Below are 24,630 nucleotides of genomic sequence, written 5' to 3' on the forward strand. Positions count from 1 at the left end.
ACTGCTTACATTTTCCTATACTGTTACATGCAACAATAAAACCTCCAATACTTCAGAGTTTTGAATTCAGGCCACGGCACAAGACATGCAACAGGTGACTTTACAGTTTATACTGATGACAAATGTAGTCACATTAAAGCCAAACAGTTGAGAATTATACAACAAATACCACAATATTTAAAATGTGCATAATAGCACAAATAATCACACTGGCAACTTATTTACAACAAAAATGTTTATTAGCATTCACCTGAAGCAATAACAAGAATTTTGAAAGGTTCACTGAAGAATGATATACAGACAAACAAATTATTTATTAAGCAGTCGGAACTGCTTTTTTAACCCTTCACTAGGAGCCACACTGGACTCTATTTCAAAAAGCGAGCATGGCCAGTTTTCAACAGTGGATCAACCACAGAGTGGGGGAAGGAGGAACGGAGGGAGGAAAGAGAAAAAGGAAGAAGAGAATCTGTACAGTACATGGGAGGGAAGGAGAGGTCACAAGACAAGAAGAGGATGGATGATCTGCCACACCTGTGAGCTTACAAACCGGCAAACAGCAGCGGAGGGTCGAGCGCCGGAACAGCGCCGGGCACTCAGCACCGCAACACGCCACACCATGTCACCACCGCACTGCACCGCATCTTAACAGCTAACCAGCATTACTCAACTGCTACACAACTGCGCCTAGTGCACAAAAGATACACAAGAAAGAGGGTTAGAGTCATAGGAAAAAATTTAAACCAGACAGAAGAGATTTGACAGAAAAGAAAAACACAATGCTGCCGGATTAGCAAGTCACAGAATAAGTGGCACTGTGATTTTTTTTTTTAGTTTTGCATCTGTTACTGTACAGAATTTTTTTTTTAACCAACAAGTGATATAACATGACGGTATCATCCAACATGACCCTTTTCTACATCAAGTCCACCTGGAAAGAGTTTTAAACATGGGGTTTCAATAAAAGAAATATACTTATAATGAAAAGAATTTATTAACAAGTACAAATTCAATCAAATTAAAAAACAAAAAACAAAACACAATTTGAACCTGGGGAAAACATCTTACAAATCCCTTTCAATATGCTCAACTTAACAGGTGATGACATCAAAGTTACATCATTTGTTTGAGTCAAATTAAACATTTAATACATTTTAGACCAAGCTCCAATTAACCTTTCAGTCTGCATTCAGTGGTAATAGTGGGAGTCCACTTGCTCAATGTGAGACTTCCTGATGTCCCCCGCAAAGACTCCGTCATCAGAGATCTGGAAGGAAAGAAACAAGACAGTTGACAAGAGAAAAAAACAAAAGAACATTTCAACCTCTGCAGCTGCCCTGGATATTTATACAGTCTCATCTTTTCCCCTGAGAAACTAACATTTATCTAACAGATTTCTTTTTTGGTGCATCCATTTTTTAATATAGCTTACATTTCTAGTAGTCTTTTTTTTTTTAACACCTTTCTTGGCCCCACACTCCCCAAAAATTAATTCTAACAAGTCTCCGACACTTGGGCATATTTGAAAAACAAACCTCGGGGGTCCGTTCCCTTTGTGAGAAGCGGTGGAAACCACAGGCACGAGCGGGAACAGTGCTCAGTGCATCTGGCCTGTGATCCCCGTGAACGTACCTCACCACACCACCTCATACACCAACTGACAGCCCGAACCACCGCCATGACGACCTGCTCCATAGCAACCACCGTTGCCTGGGTGACCTGCTCCTTTGCAACTGCCATCGCTCTCAGCAACAAGGCAGGTCACATGGGCGGGTCACACACTAACTGCTCTCACACTGCCACACCCCCATCTCCTCCTCCTCCTCTCTTTGCAAACAGGACTCCGCAGCTTGGAGGAAAGAATTCCACATTTAGGTGAACGTTTTGAGTTTAGCACCCCACGTCCCAACCCCTCCCATACACACTCAGTATCCCAATTTGAAATGCGTGCTATAGGTGGTAATCACATTAAGCCAAATCTCCCTGTGTGTGTTTTAGCTTGACGGAACATTCAAGGTAAAGCACACACACACAGCAAACTAGCATCGTCTACATCAGCCCCAGTCTATTTGTAATTTCAAAAAAACCAAACAACAACATTAAGGATTCTGCAGACTTTGGTGCTTTTGTGCACATGTCTGTAATGTAGCATCAAGGCTGCAGAATACCACGGTGATTACCACAAGTAATCTAATCTTACTTGAAGTAATCCGGGTAATAACAGGTAAGAATAATAAATCCACCCTTTCCCCCTGAATACCGTCATTCTGCGTCCACGTGTGGGTTACGGCTCAGCTCCGGTGTCCTCTGGTGACTTAGGCCTACTCTTGGACCTGGACCTGGACTTGGATCCCCTGTTGGAAGGCGGAGTTTTACTCCTCGACTTTGACCTTGAGCGGGAGCGAGACCTGGAGGGGGACTTGGACTTGCTCCGCCTGGGGGTCCTCGACTTGGACTTGGACTTCGACCTTGACCTGGAGTACGAGCGGGACCTGGAGCGGCTGTAGTGGTGGCGGCTCCTGGACCGGGACCGGCTCCTGCTCTTTGAGCGGCTGCGGCTTCGTCTGCGGCGACGGGGGCTGTCTGAGCGGCTGTGGGGACAAAGAGATCAATTGAACAACACTGGAAGCACAACCCTCTCTAATATGTTAACGAGAAACCAAAATGGCGCATCTGAACAAGTGCAGCCTACTAAGTTACATAATGAATTAAAGCAACATGGTAGAGTTTTCAAACCACTTTCGTTTGGTTCTGGTTGAAAGAACTCCCCCGCACGTACCCTCCGTATCTGCGTGGCGCGGCGCCTCTCCGGCTGTACATGGAGTCTGGTGGTCGTCCGTAGCGGGCCATCTGCACCCGAAGCTCGCGGCCGTCGAGCAGCGCGCCGTCCATGGCGTCCATGGCGTCCTCGGCGTCGCGCTTGTCGAGGAACCGCACAAAGGCGAAGCCGCGGCTCTCCTTCGTGTACCGGTCCCGCGGGATGTACACGTCTCCCACGCGGCCGTACTTCTCGAACACCCGGCGCAAGGTCTCCGGCGACGTTCGGTAGGTCAGGTTGTCCACTTTGAGGGAGGTCATCCCCTCGACGTCGGGCGGCGGCCTTCCGTAACTCATCTTCTTCTCCTCCTCCTCCCTAGCAACAGCACCAGCCAGTTGAAACGCGAACTGCTTCCTCCTACACTATGTCGAAACGGTCACGTTCGCTTCAAAAATCTCCCGTCAGCGTATTTAAATTCAATTTCTACACGCGTTCTTCGTAATTGTTTGGGCCTGCACGCAGTTACTACCGCGCTGCTTTCACATGAAATGGCGGCAACGGCGCTTCCCTTTCCCCTTTCTTTGCGCCCGTGTTGGCCTCCTCTGATTGGCGGCGGGGGGCGGCTCACCTCCTTCACGTCAACCACGACACTGCCCCCTGTGGGCGGGGAGTCGCATCGACAACAATGTAGCGCCGTTATTCTATCCTTATTATCATAATTAAATTTATATTTTACCACATCATTTATCAAGAGTTAACAGTTGTTTTGCTCTTTAAAAAAATGCTGCATCTCGTAGTACAACTCTCGTGGTTTGATATATGTGGAAATACTGCAAAAAAAATAAAAGTTAGCTTCTAATTTATTTATTTAAATTTTATTTGCTAGCCTTTAAAAACATTTTAAGGCACTTTCTCTCATGTTTAGTGGATATAAATTTTCTCTGGACTGCAGTCAGCGGGTTGGTCGACACTGTGGCTGAGAGAGAGAGAGAGCATAGCTTTACCATTGAGAGAGGAGGAACGCTTCACGAATTTGCGTGTCTGTGACTTCAAATTTCATAAAAAAACTCAACGACGTCTCAAAATTAAAGAAACTCATGGGAAAAGGAGACAGAGCAAATGTTGCTGCGCAATATGTTTTAATATGCCACAACCTAAGGGACAGTGAATGAACGACACACACACACACACACACACACACACACACACACACACTGTTCATACTGTATATATATATAATGAATATAATCAATCTTAATGTTGTGTTAAGGTTTGTGTTACTGTTTGTTGTGTTCCGTCCACATATTAGTACAATCGTCTGTTTATGCTTTGGCAACCTCGTTTTTTAAAACTTTTCATGCCAATAAAGCTTTTTGAATTAAATTGAAAAATTGAATTGAGAGAGACAGAGAGAGAGCATAGGTTTACTATTGAGAGAGAGAGAGAGAGGGAGGGAGAGAGAGAGAGAGATTTTTTTTGATTTTTTAAAAACAACTTTTATTAAATTTACCAGAGAACATCACGGTCCTCTACAAATAAATTGAAAAACAAAAAAACAAAAATCAAATAAATGAATGTACAGAATAAATAGAGAGGAACGCTTCACGAATTTGAGAGAGAGAGCGTAGGTTAACTATAGGGAGAGAGAGAGAGAGAGAGAGAGAGAGCATAGGTTTACTATTGAGAGAGAGAGAGAGAGAGAGAAAGAGAGAGAGAGAAAGAGAGAGAGAGGGAGCATAGGGTTTACAAATGAGAGAGAGGGAGAGAGAGCATAGATTTACTATTGAGAGAGAGAGGGGGAGAGAGAGAGGCAGAGAGAGAGAGAGAGAGAGAGAGAGGGGGACTGCGCAAAAACCACGGTCCGGATTTGCGCCTGGCTGACGTCACAGGGAGCCTCAGACCCTCTTTGACAGGATCCAGAAGCGACGACCGCCGAGGACACACGAGCGACCGACGTCCAGCGGGCCAGCAGCGGGGGAGACCGGAGAGATGTCAACGAGCTCACCGCTGTTGTCTGTTCGCGCAACACACGCGCCCGTAAAGTAGAAGAGAAAGAAGTAAAAAGCCAAGGCGGGCGACGGGGGGCATTTCTCTTCGGTCGACATGAGAGCGCCTCGCCGTCGTTAACGGCTGTTTTCTGCCTCAGATATAAATTAGAAAAAGGAGCCGAACCGTCGGAGAGATAAGCAGCCCCCCCCCAGAGGAAAGACGGCTAATCCCCGGGGGACGGTCGCGTACAGGAGAGGGGCTCGGGACCCGGCGTACACAACGGACAGTGTGCGGCACGAAGTGGATTAAATGATCGGGAAGAATAAGGAGCAGAACAGCAACAGCAGCGACAACACTACATGTCCGTTGACCCGTGTTGCTCTGTACCTGCGTGGAAATGGGAGCTTTAACGAGCCGACAGAACATCGGCGTGGAAGAAGTGGACATCCCGTCCAGCTCCGTGTACCGCTATCCACCGAAATCTGGTAAGTCGCCGAACAACAGGTCGGCCAGGATGTCCGCTACATGGCTCCAACTCACCGCTGCGTTTTTGTGCAATAAACACATGGGCATCATCCTCGTCCTCATCCTCATCCCCGTCATCCTCCTCCTCCTCATCCTCCTCCTCGTGGCTGCTGCCAGGCCTTCAGGGCATTTCGGCCTCTCACCTGGGGTATATCTACCTGTAGAGGGAGAGGGGGGTCCAGACCCGCTTGGGTCTGAACGTCCCTTTGACACATTCACACATTATACCATCATGTACTGGCATGTATTTCTGCCACTGCAGCTTTGCATCCACTAACAGCAACACACAGGGGCCATTCAGCTGCATCCCACCATGCTGTCCACGCCATCCCTACTCCCTATATGCGTTATAATATTTTCATCTATTTGCTGAACTGGGTTCAACTCTTATCTTCTTGCTTGCATCTGGACTTAATGGATTCGTGGCTGCTCTGCCTGCCACACAGTCTGGCCCTGTAAAATAAATAAGTTATGATGGATCCCAAGTGGAGGCAAATGAAAAGACCCATCAATCGTAGATGCTGTAACCATGAAAGTAATATGTTTGTTTTTTAATCTGTAAAAATAGGACTGAAACCAATGATTCATCCCATAATCCTTTCAGTTTTTTTCAATTTAAAATACGGAGATAAAGTTAAAAATCAAATCAAATTGCAGAAAAGATATTCACAATGATTATAAAACAGAACAAAAATGTATATTGTTTATCATTACGGCACAGTTCTTGTACAGCTTTTTAAGCCACTATGATGGATTTGAGATGAATTGTTTTTTCAGTTTATAGTTAAAATAAAAAGGGTTTTGTTTTCATCCGATAACCCGTACCGGCTATCAGCCAGGTCACAGGCCAATTCAATCAAAAGCACAGTCACAAAGTAAATTAAAACCCCCCACAAAAGGAGATCTAGAAATAGAAATAAGGTTATTTGATTAGTGTTTTATTGTACTATACCAATATGGCAGTGATATTTTAGATTTACTAAATAGTTACATTATATACTGAAGGGAGAAAAATGGTTGACTTGTGGCTGCCAGTAGCACTCCTCTATACTATATCCAGTATTGGTCACAGGGTGTATGAATTTGGAATGGTTGCAGCCTGAGGGAGGGAAGGAAGGAAGGTGGTGGTGGTGGTGGTGGGAATGAAAGTGGTGGTGGTGGCGGCGATGGCTGCCGGTGAAACCAATCCGTCAGCCCCAGTTCCTGTCTGTGGGATCTGGTGACAAAGCTTTGACCCAGCTCTCTTCTCCCACCTGCTGTAAATAATAATAAGGTAATGGAGAGAGAGAGGAGAGAGAAGAGAGAGAGAGAGAGAGAGAGAGAGAGCTTTGTCATTGGAGCTTTTTTTTAGAACATGATTTGCCCCATTAGGGATTTTTTTTCTCTCCTTCGGAGTGAATAGCTTCAAGGTCGAGAGCATCCTAACCCCTGCATATTCCAGAATTAATAAAGGTGATTGAAAGTGGATTGTGATCCGGATCAGCGAGGCCGGAATAGATGACCTCCCGGCAGAAATGTGACCCGACTGTCCAGCATGTATTTAAATACTCTCCAAACCACGATTACAGTCTTATGATATTATCCCACCCTGTGATTAAGAGGCAGAACATCTATTTAGTCTTGTTGTCATTTAACTCAAACTCTCTGTAAACAGGTGGACGCGCCTCAGCTCAACAACAACAGCCCAACTTCAAAGTATACCGACCTTCATTTCAGCTCTGAATATTCCCACCAGATTTAGTCTCATCTGCCGCCTGCACTCGACAAAATTCCTGTAAAGCTCCCTCGGTTTTGTTCTTGGCCTTTGAGATCAAGCAGTTTCAGATTCTTTGGCTGTTTCAGTGCTGACGAACATTGCCAGCTAAATGGCTCAAATATTAAACAGAAATGGGAACATTTCATGCCAGCGCCGTGTTCAGATGCATGGGCTTTGCGACTTGAAACGGAATGACTGCAATTGTGCCAAAATATCTCCCCTATTTTTTTTACCACTTTTTAAAAATAGTTTTTGGGGCCTAAAATGTTATTTTCCTTTTGATAAGGGATAAAAGAATAAAATAATTTCAGCAGTTCTCATTTATTTTACAGAATTGCCATTTTTATTTTGCTTTATGGTTCGGGTAACTGAAAATTCATATCCAGAACCAGAGTTATAAAGACCAAATAATATACTTAAATGTGATGGATAGTGATAAAATATAGAAAAATAATAAAAAATTGTAATCATTTTTTATTTGTTTAAGAAAAAAAGTGTCTGAAGAATATTTCACTGCTGTTTGGTGCTTTGTGCCAAATATGCCGTTTTCAGTTTTTCCAGTTTTGTTTCTTCTTGTAAAGTCATGTGTTCTGAGTTTGAGTTTTCAAAGGGAATCTCTCTTTGTGCAGGGAGTTACTTCGCCAGCCATTTCATCATGGGGGGAGAGAAGTTTGACTCCACTCACCCGGAGGGTTACCTGTTCGGGGAAAACACAGACCTTAATTTCCTGGGGACCAGACCTGTAGCGGTAGGTATTCTCACACACACCAACAGCTACAGATCAAATGTTAAAGACAAAGCACAAAGAAACTCACTGCATGCGTCGGTGAGTGATTGTTCTGGAGCTTTCTGTCACATCACATGATCTTCCTCAGCGGATGTGGTTTGCCATGTTGTCAAGAAAACTGTAGAGGTTAAAAATTTTCATGTTCTCTAAGCATTTGCCCATGTTGACCTAAAAGTTGAGATTAAAAGTTTGAATCTTTTTGTTAACTTTTGTAGTACAAGGATAAAGTCTCAGAATTAGATTGATATAATTAGAATAAGTATAAAAATTGGGAAAACTAGGAAAGGTTCTCAGCTGGTAATTGTTTTCACTGTTGACATATTTGTTGATTATTTTTTTAAGTAATTGTTTTGAAAATGGTGTTAAATGCCACGTTAATGTCCAAACCCCAAATATATTATAATAATATAATAATTTACAATGATATAAAACAGAAAAGCAGCAAATTCTCACACTTGAGAAACAAAAACAGCGCATTTTTGGCCTTTGGTCGACCAGCTAATCGATTAACACGCTAATGTTTCAGCATCAGAAATTGTAGCTGTCTCCTTATGTCATTAAACAGGATCGGATACCTTTCAGCAGCCTTGACTCATGCAATGGCAATTAACGGGGCTTTCAGACTGTCACTGATTGAAATTTATTTCAACGTCTCATCCCGTCAAACTAATTAAAAATGTAATGGCGGTCTGCAGGCTTTCCATGCAGAGATGTTTAAAAGGGACGGTTCCTCCGGGGGGGGGGGGGTCCGTTCAGCCTCATCAAGAGCCTGAAGGTCGAGCTAATGAGAGCTGCAGATCGAAAAAACGTCCAGAGAGAAAATGGAGACTTTGACACACACACACACACACACACACACACACACACACACACACAGAACAGGGGGGAGTTAAAATATTTGATCAAGTGAAGCAGATATGAAGAGACTCCTCTCCATCTCTCTCTGTCCTAATCTCTGTCACTTTGCTGATTCTGTCTAGACTGGGGCTAAAATTAGGAGTGCAGTTTCCCCCCCCCCCTGATTATGTGGGTGTTTATAATCCTCCCGTGGACACAGAATTCAGCTAGTGATGATGTTTTTTTTTGTTGTTGTTTTTTTTCTTCTCGTATGTGTGCGACTGAAGCTTTACCAGCATTATAATGTTGGGTGGTTTCGGAGCAGATGGTGCCCTGGAATCATAAACCTCACCACAATTGTTGTGTTCTCGGCCTCCTGCGCCGCTCGACAAATATGATAATGGCTGGGGCTATGTTTGGGGATTTTCAGAAACTCCTGTCTGAAAGCACGGGGTTATCCAAGATGGATTTTTTTTATTTTTTTAGCCATGCTAGTGGTTTGGCTATTTTGGTTTAGACGATGATATCTCAACTATCTCACATCTTCCAATTTTAAATCTAAACTCATCAACTAATTATTATTGGATTGATTGTCTTGAAAGTTTGTACATTCGTGGCCCAGAGAGGATGACATTTGCTCTCTTTATTGACTTTTCCTGAAGTTAACATTTTTGGCTTTCAGAGAGGGATTGTCGTGAAATTTGGTGCTTACATTTAATTTATGCCCCTTTTCTGGATGTAAATATAACTTCCTCTAGCGCCAATATTCCAGTGTTCATTCCGGAAAAGTGACAGAATAAAATTATCGTCATTCCGGACAAAATGCGTACGTACAAAGGAAATTGAGGGAGCTGCAAACAGCTAGGTTAAATAAAAGTTAATGGCGGTAAAACAGCTCAAGGAAAATGTTGGGAAGCGCATAAGAAATAAATCCTATGAGAAACATTGCAGTTTAATCTATGTTAGTAAAAAGTAAAATTAGTTGTGCTATCTTCTAAAGTGTGACCGTTGGTGTCTAGTGTACTGTGTTATGATTTTGGGACAAAGCTTTTCTTTAGCATGAATTAGTGAACGTTGCTAATTTAGCTTGTTAACTGCCGTTCAAAAATATTTTTTTCCGCCTCTGTACGATTTTTCACGATTAAAAAGAAACTTGAGAATTCCTTAGGAAGAGGCTCACCTATGTTTGAAAAGAAAAACAGTGGAATATTTTTATTTTAGTCTGAGCATGTGTGTGAGGACATGCAGGGCGATTTCATAATGTAAGACCTACTGTTCGTGTCGCTGGTGAGTTTTCCAATGAGTGGCTCTTTTCAGCATCTGTTACTCCGTGTGTGTGTGTTTGTTTGTGTGCTTTACAGGCGCGACTCCTGCTGAGCCCAGATGTGTAATAATACTGAATATGGTGCCATTCAAGAGCCACACAAACACCCTCATGCACACACAGATGAGGGGTTGTAGTGCGGAGGTATCCGACCACATCCTGCATGTTTCTCCTCCAGAGATCCTCGAACCAGCTCGGCTCTCCCTTTCACGCTCAGTCAGCAGCTTCTGGCTTCAAACGCACTACGAAAAAAAAAAGAAAAGAAAAAAGAGTGCTGAGGAGCGAACCGCAGATCGGGTCGGGTTTTCTAAAAGGTTGTGTGTCAGTGTTTTGCGCCAGGATTTTAAATGTTGTTTTTTAATCGCGAGAGGTGGGGTCGGTCGACGAGAAAGCAGAAAAGTTGATCCAATCCCACGTCTGTGAGGTGATATTATGAAAACTCTCCTGGTGTGGTGAACCTCCTGAAACGTAGGCCGACTCCGTTTGACCCTGGACTTGTGCTCTACACTCTTGTGGTGCCTTTGTGTGCAGAAATGTGCCAAACAGTGTCTGAAGTGTCAGCCCTATCCCTGGAAAGACACAGTCTGAGCAGATTCTTTTTTCATTATTTTTTTTGCCACAGCTCAGCACTTGTCAGCACGGATCTGGCTGGTGCTGACGACGCTTTTGTGTTAAGGTTAAACCAGGAGCAGCCATGGTCATCTTGTAACCCCCGAATTCCCTGTGGTAAAGATAGGAATGTTGGGGGCGGTTGAGGAAAGCTGAATACTACTACTCTTCAGATCCATATACCTTATTTTCTAACTATAATTTGTTGTATTCTCTTTGTTTTTTCAGTTCCCGTACGCGGCCCCTCCACCTCAGGAACCAGTGAAGACGTTACGAAGCCTTATAAACATCCGCAAAGACACTCTGCGGCTCGTACGGTACGCACCTTTATCCACCCAATCATACACGTAACCCCTCATTTCACCATCGGTGCCTAATGTTATACTCCCAGAGCTATTTTTGGGGAATAAGTCACGAGAAGTAATTGAAGGGATAGTGCCATCGCACAAATCATACACATTTTTTTCTTGTAATTGGACTTTTTAATATCTTCAGGCATAATCCAACTACACCATTCAAGCTAAAAACAGAACCATGAAGTCAGAAGACACAAAAAAACAAAAAAACATGTTAAGTCATTCTCAACATCTCAGCCTCTGTTCTCCGTCATCCTCTCTCCAGCTGCAGCGAGGACCTGAAGCTGCCGGGCGATGAGGCGACGGGGAAGAACAGGGCCTGTTACAACGTAGAGTTCACCTTCGACGCTGACACACAGGTCGCCATCACCATCTACTACCAGGCCATAGAGGAGTTTCACAATGGCGTGCCAGTGTAAGTGTTCACATGGTTGATAAGATCAAACAACCGAGCACTTTGGTCAAAATCTATAGTTTTTTTTTTTTATTGAAGTGAATATCATTAGTTTCAATCAGAAGAATTAGCATTTTTTGAAAATGAAAAAAAAAATTGGTTGAGAGTTAGACAGATGTGAGGTTACTAGACCTCTGTTGCCTGCTCCTCTCATCTGTTTGAGGCTCCAAGCTACATTATCGAGTTGCATTCTGGGTAATGTAGACATCAGGTTCTGACACGTTGAGGAGGATAATGTGTGGTCAAAAAAAGGACTCATTCTGCCGCATCGATTTTGTGACTCCACCAACGTTATGGGAGTACTCTGATGATGATGCCAAGGAAAATCACCTTGTGATGTTTTTGTTGTCGATCCTTTCTATATTTGAAGTATGTCGATTTTAAACTGGAGAAAAAGAGAGCGGTTGAGGATTTGAAAATCTGTATCGTTGGAGTCCACAAGCTGATATTTGAATCAGTACCAGGAGAGAAAAAACATGTTTTAGTTGATATAAAAAAAGAGGGACATCTGCTCCCTTTGGTCCTTATTTTAAAAATAAAAATACAGGCTGTACAGTACAGAAGAGAAAAGAGTTCTATAAATACTCATGCAGACACTCATATGTAACGCCAACGTGGACTGGCGTAGCTGTCTCTGATACAGATAAGCCGACTGATCTATGGTTCACCCATATCCTGTACAGTGTGCATAAAGGATAATGCACATAATGCACACCGCATTGATTGACCTTGTTTGTGTGTGTGTTTTCTGCAGTTACCTGCCACAGGACAGCTCTCTGCAGTCTGAGACGGTGCACTTCAAGAGGGGCGTTTGCCAGCAGTTCTGTCTGCCCTCACACACTGTCAACCTCAGCGAATGGGCCGATGAGGAGGTAGGCTGTCGTCGTCGTTGTCGTCGTCCGTGTGTGTAGGCTGAATACTGGGGCTCAAGTCTGAGTGAGCCTGCACTGTGGTGTGAAACCAGCTTATATACAAGGACACACAGACTAATTATCTACTGTGTTAATAATCTTCACTGTTTCCTCGTTCAGCTGCTGTTCGACATGGACAAGGAGGTTTTCCCGATGGTGGTGCAGGCTGTGGTGGACGAGGGAGAAGGCGAGTCACTGCCGTGCATATCAGATTGATGTAGCGGTGAATGTACGACTGCAGGGTTTTAAACAAATATGTGTCCGCTGTCTTTAATCTCTGCAGAACATTTGGGACACTCCCACATACTCCTGGCCACATTTGAAAAGGTAAGAGAGACACTATCTGTGGCAGGGATATGCATTTGTATATGGATGTTGCCAGGGGTGTTTTCAGCCATCAGTTTGATCATTAAAATTATCGTTTGAGTCACCTTTTCTGCCAAAATGGCAAGTATTTGCTGGTATCCGCCTCTAAAATGTTGATATTTTCTGCTTTTCGCACTTTTATATCACTGTAAACAGTCAAGTCTTTGGTGGCAACATTTAGTCAAACATTCAAACCGTAGTTCATGTTAGTTAATGAAATTTGAGAATACATTTCTAATGTGAAAATGTTGTTTTCTCTGGCAGCACATGGACGGGAGCTACTGTGTGAAGCCTCTGAAGCAGAAACAAGTGGTGAACACATTCTCCCTTCCTTCCTCCCTTTGTGCAACAATTTTGTTTTATGCACTAAAAAGAGGCCTGCTTTCCCTGCTGCCTTTAATGCTTCCACATGTTCCCTTTCCCCAGGTGGATGGAGTGAGTTATCTACTGCAGGAGATCTATGGGATAGAGAACAAATACAACAGCCAAGAATCAAAGGTAAATACTAGATGACACAAGAGATTTTTTTCTCTCTGTCTTCTCTTCCTTTGAGGGCATCAGAAAGCGGCACGTCTGTGTAGTGAAATAATTTTGTGTTTGTGTCGACTTCAAGATTCTCTTTGTTCTCAATTTTTTTTCTTTTCCGTCTCCAGGTCGCTGACGATGAGATCAGCGACAACAGCGCGGAGTGTGTGGTGTGTCTGTCGGATGTGAGGGACACCCTCATCCTGCCGTGCAGACACCTGTGTCTCTGCAACGCCTGTGCAGACACGCTGCGCTACCAGGCCAACTGCTGCCCCATCTGCAGACTGCGTGAGTCTCCCATCAACGACAGAGAGTCTTCTTAAAGTGCTTTTCCCTCATCAAACATTTAAACGGATGGAAGCTGCCGCACACAAGGGCTCACAGCACGTTTAACGCTTTGTTAAAACGCCAATTTCATTATAATGGAAAAACAGACGATCACAAATTGGATCATCAGCTGGCAACAGAGGAGTCAAACAAGACTCAGGTGTGTTGTCGTTTAATTAGAAACATCATTCAGTTTGCAGTTTTAATTTCAAAGGCAGCAGCTAGTTGTGAGTTCCTTGGAGGCAGATATTACAACCCTTTTTCAACCCTTTTAAAAGCACCTAACAGTTTAATTATATTCATCACTATTTACTATTGGAGCACACGGAACTTTAACACTGGTACAATAGAGGAAAATTGCACATTCGATCTCATGCAATATGTATGCGCCTTGTACACGAGCATGAAATATGGGAGGAGGGAATGGAAATTTAAATCAATAGCCAACTGAACTCATCACCGTTGACTTGCTGGAATTTGACGTCTGGGGAAAGCAGCTGCAGAACCTGCGTCATTGTTTTTTACGGACACAAACAGAGAGCGAGACAAAGAGACTGAAGCTGATGGAGAGAGAGAGAGAGAGAGAGAGAGAGAGAGAAACACAGACTGCAGTTTGCATCATAGGGTTACTTTGTTATTTGTTCTTTGCCTCCTGCTTCTTTTCACTGATGTTAAATGTTTCAGGTCCTGTCCAATGCAATGTGACTGAAGCAGCCATTGATAGTAGCTAAGAAGGTCACTGAATCATGTTTCAATCTGTTTACAGCAACAATCTCGGTAAAGGAATGAAAACGTTTGACCAAAAACCTCCCGCACGCCTCTGATCTTTTTTTGTTGAGCTGGCAACATCTGACAGTTATTAACAGATATTTCCCCACATACCACTGCTTTGACAAAATTCCCCATGGTGTTTTAAAACGGCAGAAATAAATGATGACTTAAAGGTGTCAAATCATTGCCTCTGTGTTGTTTGCTTCCCTAATATTGATAGTTTTGGAATTAGTTTTTCATTTTCCCCCTTGGCCTTTTCAAAAATAGTAATTGTCCTTGACATATATCATTTTTTCCCCCCTGAAGTTTTAATATGACTGGCAGTGCAGTTATTATTAGATATATGTATCATATTCTCTTTTGCTTTCATCTTGTTTTCGCAGCGTTCAGAGCTCTGCTGCAGATCCGGGCAATGAGGAAGAAACTTAGTCCTCTGTCACCTACCAGCTTTAACCCCGTCATCACTTCGCAGACCTCAGACTCGGAGGAACACTCGGTGAGATAGAACCGACGACAAAACTCAATATTTATGAAATGATCATCCACTGTCCCCCCGGAAAACTCACACCCTATGTGTCATTAACTCCGTGTACAGGCGTCGGAGCACATCCCTCCGGGCTACGAAGTAGTGTCTCTCCTGGAGGCGTTGAACGGGCCTCTCAACACGTCCTCGGTGGTTCCCCCTCCTCTCCACTCCGGCCCCAGCCACGTCTCCGGAGCGCTGCCGCCGTACAGCAACGAGACCCACCCGACGCCGGCGCGCTCCCTCTCCCCTCTGGACCACTCCAACTCCAGTCAGGGCCTCAAACTCAAGAAGAGTGGTTCAAAGTGAGTCTGCCTCTCAGGCCTCGGGCCAGATAACCAGTATCAGTGACAGTTCTTTTTTTTTCTTCTTAGAATAGCTGAGGTCTGGGGGACATCGATGTGACTAATCATAGGAATGTATTTCTTTCATCTCTACTTCTCTGGGATTTTATTTCGTGAGCTTTTTTCATACATGAACTCTGGAAAATTGGGTCTGGACATTTTGAAGGAACACAGCAGGAGATTGTCTGAGTCAGACGCGTCCACAACAGCAGGAACATTTCCAGAACATTCTGTGGCGTCTGGGTAGAGCGTGCAGGAGGCAGGACATGACGATAATTCCCCTGTGTAAAGCAAAGTTTTTATTTACGGTCATCAACACGCCCACTCGTTCGCGGTGAATTTTCCTGCTGTATTCTCACATGGGCTCAGTGACATTTTTCGGAAACTTTACTAGGGGGCTGTCAGAAAAAGTCGATCAAAATGTTCAAAGCAACATTGGCATTCTCACATACCCTGCAAAATTTCAGGGAAGTCAGAGGTTCCTTCAAAAATATTATTACATTTTTTTTCTTTTGAAATAAATAGTAGACTTATTTATAAGATAAATAAACTGCATTATCTCTTAAACACTCACATCTATATTATTGACAAGCAAAACAAAATAATGAATGCTAATTACAAAAATACTCAAATGTACTGTCGTCTCACATTTTAATTCCCCTGAGATTTGTCCTAATCGTTCATCTTTGCTCTTATTCAAGTGTTTATTTCATTCAAGTACATCGAACCCACTCCAGCTATTCTTGTCCATCGTTTTGTTTATTTCAGGTCACTTTCCCAGAATTCCTCTGTGCTTCCCGAGGAGGAAGACGAGAAGTCGTGCAGTGAATCGGAGGCCTGTCGCCACAAACTCGCTGTGGACCAGCAGGAGGTTTGTGTGTGTGTCTGTGTGTCTGTGTGTGTGTGTGTGTGAGTGAAACAGAAAGGCAATGCATGTGTACATGTTTGTGTGTGTGAAGGAAGATGTGCTGTTGTGAGCTCCTCTCTCCCTCTGCTGCCCTTCTTGTGTTTCAGTGTGGAGTGACTCCAGACAGCGAGAACCTGACTCTCTCCTCGTCTGGAGCCATCGACCAGTCGTCCTGCACAGGAACCCCGCTCTCCTCCACCATCACCTCCCCTGAAGGTACGCACTCGATCCAGCTCGTCTTCCCGTCCGATCGAAACATAATGCATTCCTTGGCACGTGATGCTGACATTTCCCATAACGAATAAATGTCCAGGCCCAACCACAACTTAAAACATATTCTTACCATAGCCGTAAAACCAAATCTTAACCTTCACACAGTCCCAAAATTTCCTCACAATGCAGAAATGTCCTTCCCACGATGGTTGGCTTTGTTCTTACAAAAGATCACAGTACAAGCCTCTTTCAGACCGGCGTCTTATTACATGAAAGAGATGCTAATTTTAGATGTCAGTCTTATGCCTGATTAAGTGCCTGAGTCACTTTTCACGGTGCCTTCAGAAGGTATTCAGACCAGTTTCAGGTTGTCTGGATTCTCCTCTGGTCAGATCGGCCTATAAAATATATATTTTTTCCTCCCACGCAAACGACCGGGGCAAAAGAGTTGCGTGGTTAAATAAATAGAAATCCGGCAAAAAGTCTTGTGAGCTGCGAGAAATGAAACACTTGGTCCTCCTGACGAGAGATTTGCTAGAAGAGAAGAAGAATCATGGGCTCATGATTCTCACTATTTATGACTTCAACTGCAGAATATATTTGAAAATATGTCAGTATTGTAATTCCTTACTTCAGCTCACATGCTGTTAGTTTCTCCTTGTTTCACTTCACTCTAATATCTGATATTTTACTTTACTTATTTTTGTGTTTACTTCAATTCTTATACAGTTTTTTAAAATATACTTTTTACCCTTTCTACTGCTAAATCTGGCACAAGAATTTCGTTCAGGGTCAAATTATTTATATCTTATCTTAACTTATCTTATCTTTTATAAAATGAATTTAAAATGTCAGATTAAGCAGCGTTGTCCATTCAGGCAAAAACATTTTCCTCCAAGTGTTGTTCAGCAAGGATGCAAAGCAGAAAGGGCTCCAGGTGCCGCATGGAGCATTTTAACATAAATAAATCATACACTGGTACCATCTAAGCATTTTCTGTCGGTGCCAATGGATCATATTTTATGGGAGGACCGCTGGATTGAGCCTCGGCACAAAACAGGAAGAGAGGACTGTTGTTTCAGCTGGAACGAAAGGCTCAATGAAACAATAACCGAACTTCTTTATCTTCGTTTAATCACACAATCCTTAGTGTAGCCAAGTCTCCCCCTTGTGTAGAAATCAGTTTGGAAATAATATTTGTTATAAACAGTAAGCAACTGAAATTAAAAAAGAAATTGAAATAGATCCTAAAAACCTGTCGTGATCGAAGGAAACATTCAGTATTGTTCTCTCATGTGTATCTTGTAAAAAATGTACAAATGACAGATTTCATTTTGGTGTAGTTGCATTTGTGCTACAGTTTTTCCATCCGTCTAATATTCCTGCGCAGGTTCTTTGGCTGTCGCTCAGATTACTAGACAGGACAACAATGATAACAAATCTGGAAACCTCACCATGATAACAAACCTCCAGCTCGTCTGTCGTTAGCCAAGAAACAGTTACAGCACATAACTCTGCCCAGTACAGTTTATTTATAGATTATACAAACACGCTACAACATGTTCATTTGTGAGCTTCAGAGGAGCTGGTTGGTGGCTTTCTGAACTCAGCTAAGCTAGCAACCTCCAGGCTCCATTCTTTGTGAAAGCAGTGTCAATCTTAGGGAATAAATATATTTTCCCAACTGTGGAACTTTATTATACTATTAAATATTACAATTATAATTTTTTTATATGATACGGAAGTATCAGTATCCCACAGAAAGTACAATGATGTATTCAACTGTTCTGCTGTTGATAATTTTATGAGATCAGTGATCACTGTATTTTTCAAAATGATGGAAATCTCGGCTGACAACCAAAAAAGAAAGTCTCCCGACCCCCCGAGCCCGAGCGTGATTTGTGTCTCCGTCTGTCTGTCAGACCCAGTGAGCAGCAGCCTGGCCCAGTCAGTGATGTCCATGGCCTCGTCCCACTCGCAGCACTCCCACATCAGCACTGACACCATGTCCTCCATGTCAGGGTCCTACCTGGCCGGGGCCGAAGGCGAGCCCGGCGGGCAGGAGGGGGGAGGCGACGCGGAGGGCGAGGAGAACCAGGACACACCCATGGAGAGGCGAGGACCGTTGCAGCAAGACGGGGTGAGAATATAGAGGGGAGAGAAACTGCCTGCATCATCCTGTCACTTGACATGAACGTGTCATTTCATCATTGGCGTGTGTCCCTCTTCTTTCTCTTCTGTCTCTCTTTGTTTCTTTCATTCAGGAGTTTTCCAAGGAGCCAAAGGAACAAAATTACTCAGTGGCAGAGGAGCAGGACTCAGAGGTGACTACGCAACACTGACGTTTGCTGAACATGGTGTAGTTGATGCTCACTTTAATTTTAAAACCCCTTTTCTCCAGGGAAACGATGTGACAGAAGAGGACTGCTCTTCCCCGTCTAATGGGAAAGGTAACTATGGTGACCTTACTTCACCTGTCACCCCTGACCTCTCACCTCACCTTTTACATTTGTTGACCTCTCAGGCCATTTGTGGACTGAGTAGGCGATCTAATATATTGCCGCCGTCAGTTAATCTTTTTTGAACGACGGCGGAGTAATGGTAATCGTTTTTAAAAACAAAGGGAACCCCATGTCAGACATCTTCCTCTAGATGGGGCAGTCCCTTTCAAAATGCACGTGATAACGGCTGAAACCACCAAAACATGCAGCGTCCCAGCTGGAGTGAACGGCTTCTCGTACATTTGTGCGCAACAGAACCTTTTGCTGAAGAATCACTTAAATAAATTTGAAGAAATATTGAAAAGACTGAAAGTAATTCCAGACCAAATTTGATCCATTAAGGATGCGCTGACCAGACTGTGTGATGTCATACATGAGGTTCTGCGGCACACCTGGCTGGCTGACTTTTAGCATTTGCATGATGCGCACGTAAATTTTAATGGTCGTGTGTACGGTACGAGTGTTTGTGTATATGAATATGAAGTGTGTCAGTTTTTTTTTCTTTAGCACACTGCAGTCCGTATCCGCTGCTTTAAACTTCTGCGTCATGAAGCTGCTTCGTGCTCCATCTGCGCTGTTGCTGAAAGCTTCTAATGTGTGTGTGTGTGTGTTTGTGTGTGCGTAGAGGTGGAGAGATGGAGAATAAGTGTTGTGAAAGTGAGTCCATGACCAGTAGGCTCGAAGCAACACAACAATGCCTCTTTCCATTAGACACCAGTTTGAAACATATTAGAGTAAATGACTTTCTCTGTGCAGTGTGTGTGCTTGCGTGAGAGCGATTTTTTGTGTGTGTGTGTGTGTGTGTGTGTGTGTGTGTGTGTGTGTGTGTGTGTGTGTGTGTGTGTGTGTGTGTGTGTGTGTGTGTGTGTGTGTGTGTGTGTGTGTGTGTGTGTGTGTGTGTGTGTGTGTGTGTGTGTGTGTGTGTGTGTGTGTGTGTGTTCGCGCGCTTGTTTTAACACCTCGGGCCAGACTGAAACAATCTCTGAGTAGCCGTGAGTTACTGATGAACCTGTCAGTTGTTTAGGAGGCGGGCTGTCGGACCCGTGCGGCCCGACACACTGCGAATATGCACACGCACTCTGGGATGTCTGTTTGCACTCCTCACGTGTAGCATCTGCACCGGCGCTGTCAGACGGCTTCTGTCTGTGTCTCTGTGCTGGGCTGCCAATCATTCAGTCATCTCTGTCAGTTCCTCCTCATTAGCTCCACACACACACTCACACGTATACAGTATAATTGCACACACACGTTGTTGCTGCAGGCACGAGGCACTTGCGCATATTGAACATGTCAGTGTTCATCAACCGGCCATGCTGGAACAGGCAAGTTAATATTTCTGTCACATTTATCAGATTATTAATGAGAAACCAGACACCAAAAATCTGATTATCATTTGGCCCCAGTGTGTTACACACTGTTGTAACAGCAAACAAATTGGTAAATTTGGGGAATTAAATAATCATTATGATGTAAATTACTCTTATATTACAGTATGTGCTATTTTAACTGAAATTTTTTTTAAATTATTATTATTATTTCCTCAAAGAAAACCCCCAAATGTAATGAAACATTTTACATTTAATTTTCAAAACCTTAAATATTTTCTGTATTGATTTTGTCGACAAATACTGTAGACCCTCGCCATAAATAAAATTCATACTTTCCTTACATTAATTATTTTGAAAGGGTCCGTCCATCCATCCATCCATTTTCTGATGTCCAGTCAACTCCATATCTTTGATGATTAATTAAGTACATTATTCTGATATACAGGTGAAAAGCACTGACAAAAATGGTTTTTTTTTTTAAATTTACCAGTACCCGGTAAAAATATTCCTTGTTTGATTGTCAGACAGGTAATAAATGACATTAAAAACCAGACACTCTGGTTTTTTCTTTTAATCTCCTGCTGTGTTGACAGTGAAACGGTTTATTTTCTTCCCTGTAAACAAACCGTTTTTGTACATTTTGTACAACTCGTTCTGTCTGATTATTTCCTCTAAAGCAGCATCAGAACGCCCTGATTGCTTATTGTTCCCTCATGACGCAGATTGTTTCAACTCTCCACATGTGGCTCCCTGGTCTTGTGTTGCCCTCCAGTATGAGAATCTATGGATCATGAAATCATACATTTCTCAGAATTTATGAACAAAACGAAACGGCACTCTTCAGTCCACACAGTGAGGGATCAAGTTTTCAGGGAAAACACTTTGGCGACACTGAGCCAATCTCCCTTTAAACCTCCGTTTATTTAGCTCACACAGATAACTGCAGAAATATTTCATCATTTATTATTTTACCCCTCCTGTTCCAGCATGGCCAACCTCCACCCTCCACCCTCCCTCACCCGCTCCCCCCACCCTGCCTGCCCCACTCCCCCCTCTCCCCCCTGCTGTGCCTGGCTGCTCTTGTTTGACCTTTGCCCCTCGCTTGCAGGTGGGCGGAGCAGGTGTCCAGAAATGGCCAATAACAATCAGGGCGTCGCCCTCTGTGACACGCCCTCTTTGGGGTTGGATAATGAGCAGGCTCCCGACAGCCGATTCGCCGGTGAGTGGCAACCTCTCGAACATGGACAGATGAGAGCTGAGGAACCGAGGAGGGGGAAGGGAGTGCATGAGTCGACAGTCAGAAGAATCTCTGACACATTACAAACTTTTTCTGAAACTTTTAGTAGTTTCTGAAACTTTTAGTAGTTAGGAGATTTTGTAGCATCTCTGCCCAGCATGGAGATCTGGAGCCGTCCTTCTTCTGTTCATTCCTCCCCTTTGGTGTTGTGGTGCTTCATTGCTTTTTCAGTACCGGTTAGCTACGCACCGTCTCCCCCTCTCCCTTTTAGCTGAAGCCCTGGTGTGTGTGTTTGTGTATGTGTGTGTGTGTGTGTGTGCGGGTGTGTGTGTGTGTGTGTGAGAGAATGGATCTGGTCCACCCCAGAGTTCATGTTCAGTGTCTGCCAGCTCCGAGCCGCTTTGCCAAACATCTGCTCCTCATTCGTACACCCCGCCATCTTCCTCCTCCTCTCCTCCTCCTCCTCCTCTTCCTCCTCCACGCTCAGTGGGTCACTGTGATGAGAGCTGAAGGTCTCAGTTTTGTTCTTCATTCACAGCAAAAATGTAGGTTATTTGATACTCTGGAGTCCATGTTGATTATGGTTCTCTAACTTAAAGGAGACATATTATGCCTTTTCAGTTTTCCCCCTTTCCTCTACATAAAGCAGAGGACGTATAGCAGAAGGACTCCCGAGGGTTAATTTAACACAAACGCGACAGATTTGGGTAAAGTTGGGTTCAGACTTCCTTCCCGTCCTTTAGCTCGGTGTCAATTATAAGTCTCCTCCTCTCTCAAACCCTGATTCCCCAACTCGTCCTCAAACCCGTTTCACTCCTTTGCTGTTTGACGGTGGATGTTGTGATATGTTTTCTCTTTGTGTGGCGTAAAAGTCTTCTGTTCACATCTCTCTTGTTTCTCTCCTCATTTTTCACCCTGTCATTCTTCACATCTTCTGCTGTCTTTTCCTGGATCTTTTCCTTCCTTTTTTTTTTCTTTCTCTCCTCTGTCTCTTTTCCCTCTTTCGCCTTCTTTCGGACGGACAGACGAGGAGTCGTGCCCAGTGCACATTGAGGACTAGGTATGGAGTTATGGTCAGAGTGAAACTACTTAAAGCAGCTCACCTTCAAGCATGTTTTTAAAAAAAGATATACATATTGATCATTGATCATTGTTTCACCCAAATTTTGTCCAGGTCGCTTCAGTCCATTGAATATATTTTTGTATGTTTTACTGGATGAGAAGAGAGAGGGGTGCTAATAGGAAATACTTTCTATGACACATATTTGAGATATACCAAGCCGAACATTTAATACACATGATAAGAGCTTAAAAAAAATTATACTAATTAATTTAATTGTGTCTTTTGCTACCAATCACAGCATCACGGTTGATTTTTTTTATATGACTGTGCATCAGGGCACAGTCATATTTAGGTTTAGATAAGGAAACGTGTTTCGAGATCTGTTTTTTCATGTCTATTTTCAATTTGTGGATACAAATAAAAGTGGAAACAGAAAAAAAAGCATAATACAATTCTTTTTTTTTCAGCTTTTATGTCCAATGAAAACAGGAGAGTAAATCATTACGTACATGAATCATGTGACTCGCTGCTCCCCTGAAGAGATGGAAAAAAAACAACCCTTTATGTTCATAACAATTTATGAACGGCACTGGATGGTGAATTAGCGCCACCAACTGTTTATCTCAAGGAAATTCCTACTGTTTTACATTAGTTGACGGTTCTCTCTGTCTGTCTCTGTCTCTCTCTCATTCAGGTCGGATGTACCTCGGGGGCTACAGGCCTGTTTTGGAGCCCCTCCCCCACCACACCTCCACCAGCAATGTCAACCTGGAGGAGCAGGGGGCAGATAACCGGGACGGCCAGAGTCCCAAACATCCCCGCCGCGGGCCACTCATGGTGTAACACACACACACACACACACACACACACACACACACACACACACACACACACACACACACACACACACACACACACACACACGTAACCTGCTCTGTCCAGAGTCCGCTCTTCTTACCCTGTCATAGTGCTGCATTGCTGGACTCTGTCCTCGCTGAACAGGGAAACCCGTCCCCACCTCTCTCGACGTCTCCGCCGAATCTCCTCTCGAGCAGAAAGAGGGGGGAAGAGGAAACAAACGGCATCACCTCTCCACTGTACACTTTAATCTCACAGAAGTTTCCTTTATTTTATTTTATTTTTTATGTCTGTGACCTAACTTGTTGTGGGACTTATTATCTTACTGCGACATTATTATTTATTACTTGTAGGTGTAACCAATGAGTGCTATGTATCGTGACACTATCTTTAGAAACATACATGCTGCTCCCTCCCTTTTTTCTTCCCCTTTCCCTTCCCTTCCCCTTCCTTTTCCTTCTCTCTTCTCCTGTCTCTGTTACCAGCCAAACAGTCAGGGGCTACTGTGATCGGCAATCGGATTTATTACTAATGTACTTCTTCTTCTCTGTTATAAACTGTGCGCTGAATGAGTGGTGGGACACTATATAAAATCAGCTCACAACGGACTACCTTACTTCACCATAGCAAACTAAAAAGGTTCAGACTCCTCTCCTCGGATCAGGGAGCTCTCAACTCTCGACTTCACATGCAGCTTTCGAACTCCTACCCGTTTTTTTTCCTTCTCATCCTGCCATGATTTTTCAAAACACGTCGAACGTCGCGGAATGTGAATACAAGAAATGCTCGGACTTGTGAGGTGGCATACGAGCCAAGAAATGTCAGCCAAATGAACACTAATGGACAAAAAAAAAAGAAGAAAAAAAAAGAGATACATCACACAGAATGTAACATGGAAGAAGCGGGAATGTACGTGACGTCTAAATCGTCACTTAAACTGGAATTAAACACGAACTCTGAACCTTAAACTTGATCTTTAGATACACGCCCACCACGACACCCTCTGCTTCTGCGGCCACATGTTAGCATGTCGGGATTCCTTTCTCCATCTTTGCAACTGGAAATCCACGAGTTACCACCAAGCAATAAAGATGCCGCAGCCGCATCTCTTCCTTTTTCTTCTGCAGGAGGACGCTCATTTACAGTCCAGACAACGACGAGACTGTGTTTGCACTGACCTCTTACATTCAAATCCAGACATTTCAGTGTGTTTCAATGTTATTTTTCAAATTTTTTTTTGTCATTGTAAAAAGAAAACAACCTACAGTGGAGTTCAAAAATGTTAACGTGAGATATAAGCCACACTGTCGTTAGCTGGCGTTTTGTTCATCCTCATGATCATCGACCCGACGAGCCCTTCT

At 43.5% G+C, this 24,630-nt stretch overlaps 2 protein-coding genes across 13 annotated transcripts in view; one reads left to right on the forward strand and one right to left on the reverse strand.

Moving 5' to 3' along the window:
* Nucleotides 1-220: 220 nt before the first annotated feature.
* On the reverse strand, nucleotides 221-3,336 carry srsf2a (serine and arginine rich splicing factor 2a). 6 transcript variants are annotated; one of them, XR_004785692.2, is made up of 4 exons: nucleotides 2,780-3,336; nucleotides 2,261-2,591; nucleotides 1,176-1,267; nucleotides 221-687 (listed from the first exon to the last, which is right to left on the reverse strand). XR_004785692.2 is itself a non-coding variant. In XM_035612951.2 (3 exons), exons 1-2 carry the CDS (start codon nucleotides 3,112-3,114, stop codon nucleotides 2,285-2,287), a joined length of 642 nt encoding a protein of 213 aa, XP_035468844.1. In that variant the 5' UTR covers nucleotides 3,115-3,336; the 3' UTR covers nucleotides 221-1,267; nucleotides 2,261-2,284. The 6 variants fall into 6 exon arrangements, 3 of the variants coding, with proteins under 3 accessions (XP_035468844.1, XP_035468843.1, XP_035468842.1); XR_004785691.2 differs by having other exon boundaries at nucleotides 1,633-2,591; XR_004785690.2 differs by having other exon boundaries at nucleotides 221-1,267; nucleotides 1,633-2,591.
* Nucleotides 3,337-4,529: 1,193 nt separating this feature from the next.
* Nucleotides 4,530-24,630, forward strand: part of rnf157 (ring finger protein 157) — a 20,763-nt gene continuing 662 nt past the window's right edge. The window contains exons 1-20 of one of the 7 annotated variants that reach the window (XM_035613145.2): nucleotides 4,532-5,232; nucleotides 7,658-7,776; nucleotides 10,814-10,902; nucleotides 11,207-11,356; nucleotides 12,150-12,267; nucleotides 12,427-12,493; nucleotides 12,590-12,633; nucleotides 12,937-12,984; nucleotides 13,099-13,170; nucleotides 13,326-13,485; nucleotides 14,679-14,791; nucleotides 14,891-15,123; nucleotides 15,931-16,039; nucleotides 16,177-16,285; nucleotides 18,205-18,422; nucleotides 18,547-18,606; nucleotides 18,684-18,732; nucleotides 21,220-21,330; nucleotides 22,374-22,408; nucleotides 23,106-23,240. In XM_035613145.2, coding sequence (XP_035469038.1) covers nucleotides 5,145-5,232; nucleotides 7,658-7,776; nucleotides 10,814-10,902; nucleotides 11,207-11,356; nucleotides 12,150-12,267; nucleotides 12,427-12,493; nucleotides 12,590-12,633; nucleotides 12,937-12,984; nucleotides 13,099-13,170; nucleotides 13,326-13,485; nucleotides 14,679-14,791; nucleotides 14,891-15,123; nucleotides 15,931-16,039; nucleotides 16,177-16,285; nucleotides 18,205-18,422; nucleotides 18,547-18,606; nucleotides 18,684-18,732; nucleotides 21,220-21,330; nucleotides 22,374-22,408 — 1,992 coding nt within the window. In that variant the 5' untranslated portion in view covers nucleotides 4,532-5,144 and the 3' untranslated portion in view covers nucleotides 23,106-23,240. Of the gene's footprint in view, nucleotides 5,233-7,657; nucleotides 7,777-10,813; nucleotides 10,903-11,206; nucleotides 11,357-12,149; nucleotides 12,268-12,426; nucleotides 12,494-12,589; nucleotides 12,634-12,936; nucleotides 12,985-13,098; nucleotides 13,171-13,325; nucleotides 13,486-14,678; nucleotides 14,792-14,890; nucleotides 15,124-15,930; nucleotides 16,040-16,176; nucleotides 16,286-18,204; nucleotides 18,423-18,546; nucleotides 18,607-18,683; nucleotides 18,733-21,219; nucleotides 21,331-22,373; nucleotides 22,409-23,105 lie in introns of all 7 variants that reach the window. The other 6 variants (XM_035613142.2, XM_035613146.2, XM_035613137.2 and 3 more) reach the window with 6 other exon arrangements.

The sequence above is a fragment of the Scophthalmus maximus genome, chromosome 16 (assembly GCF_022379125.1).
Source record: "Scophthalmus maximus strain ysfricsl-2021 chromosome 16, ASM2237912v1, whole genome shotgun sequence".
Classification (NCBI taxonomy): Eukaryota; Metazoa; Chordata; class Actinopteri; order Pleuronectiformes; family Scophthalmidae; genus Scophthalmus; species Scophthalmus maximus.

Bases quoted from the DNA above. Each gene is read 5' to 3' on its own strand.
- srsf2a (XM_035612951.2), bottom strand. From the start codon at position 3,114: ATGAGTTACGGAAGGCCGCCGCCCGACGTCGAGGGGATGACCTCCCTC. The intron at 2,592-2,779 runs GTACGTGCGGGG...TTGTCCCCACAG, and splicing joins GCGCCACGCAGATACGGAGG to CCGCTCAGACAGCCCCCGTC.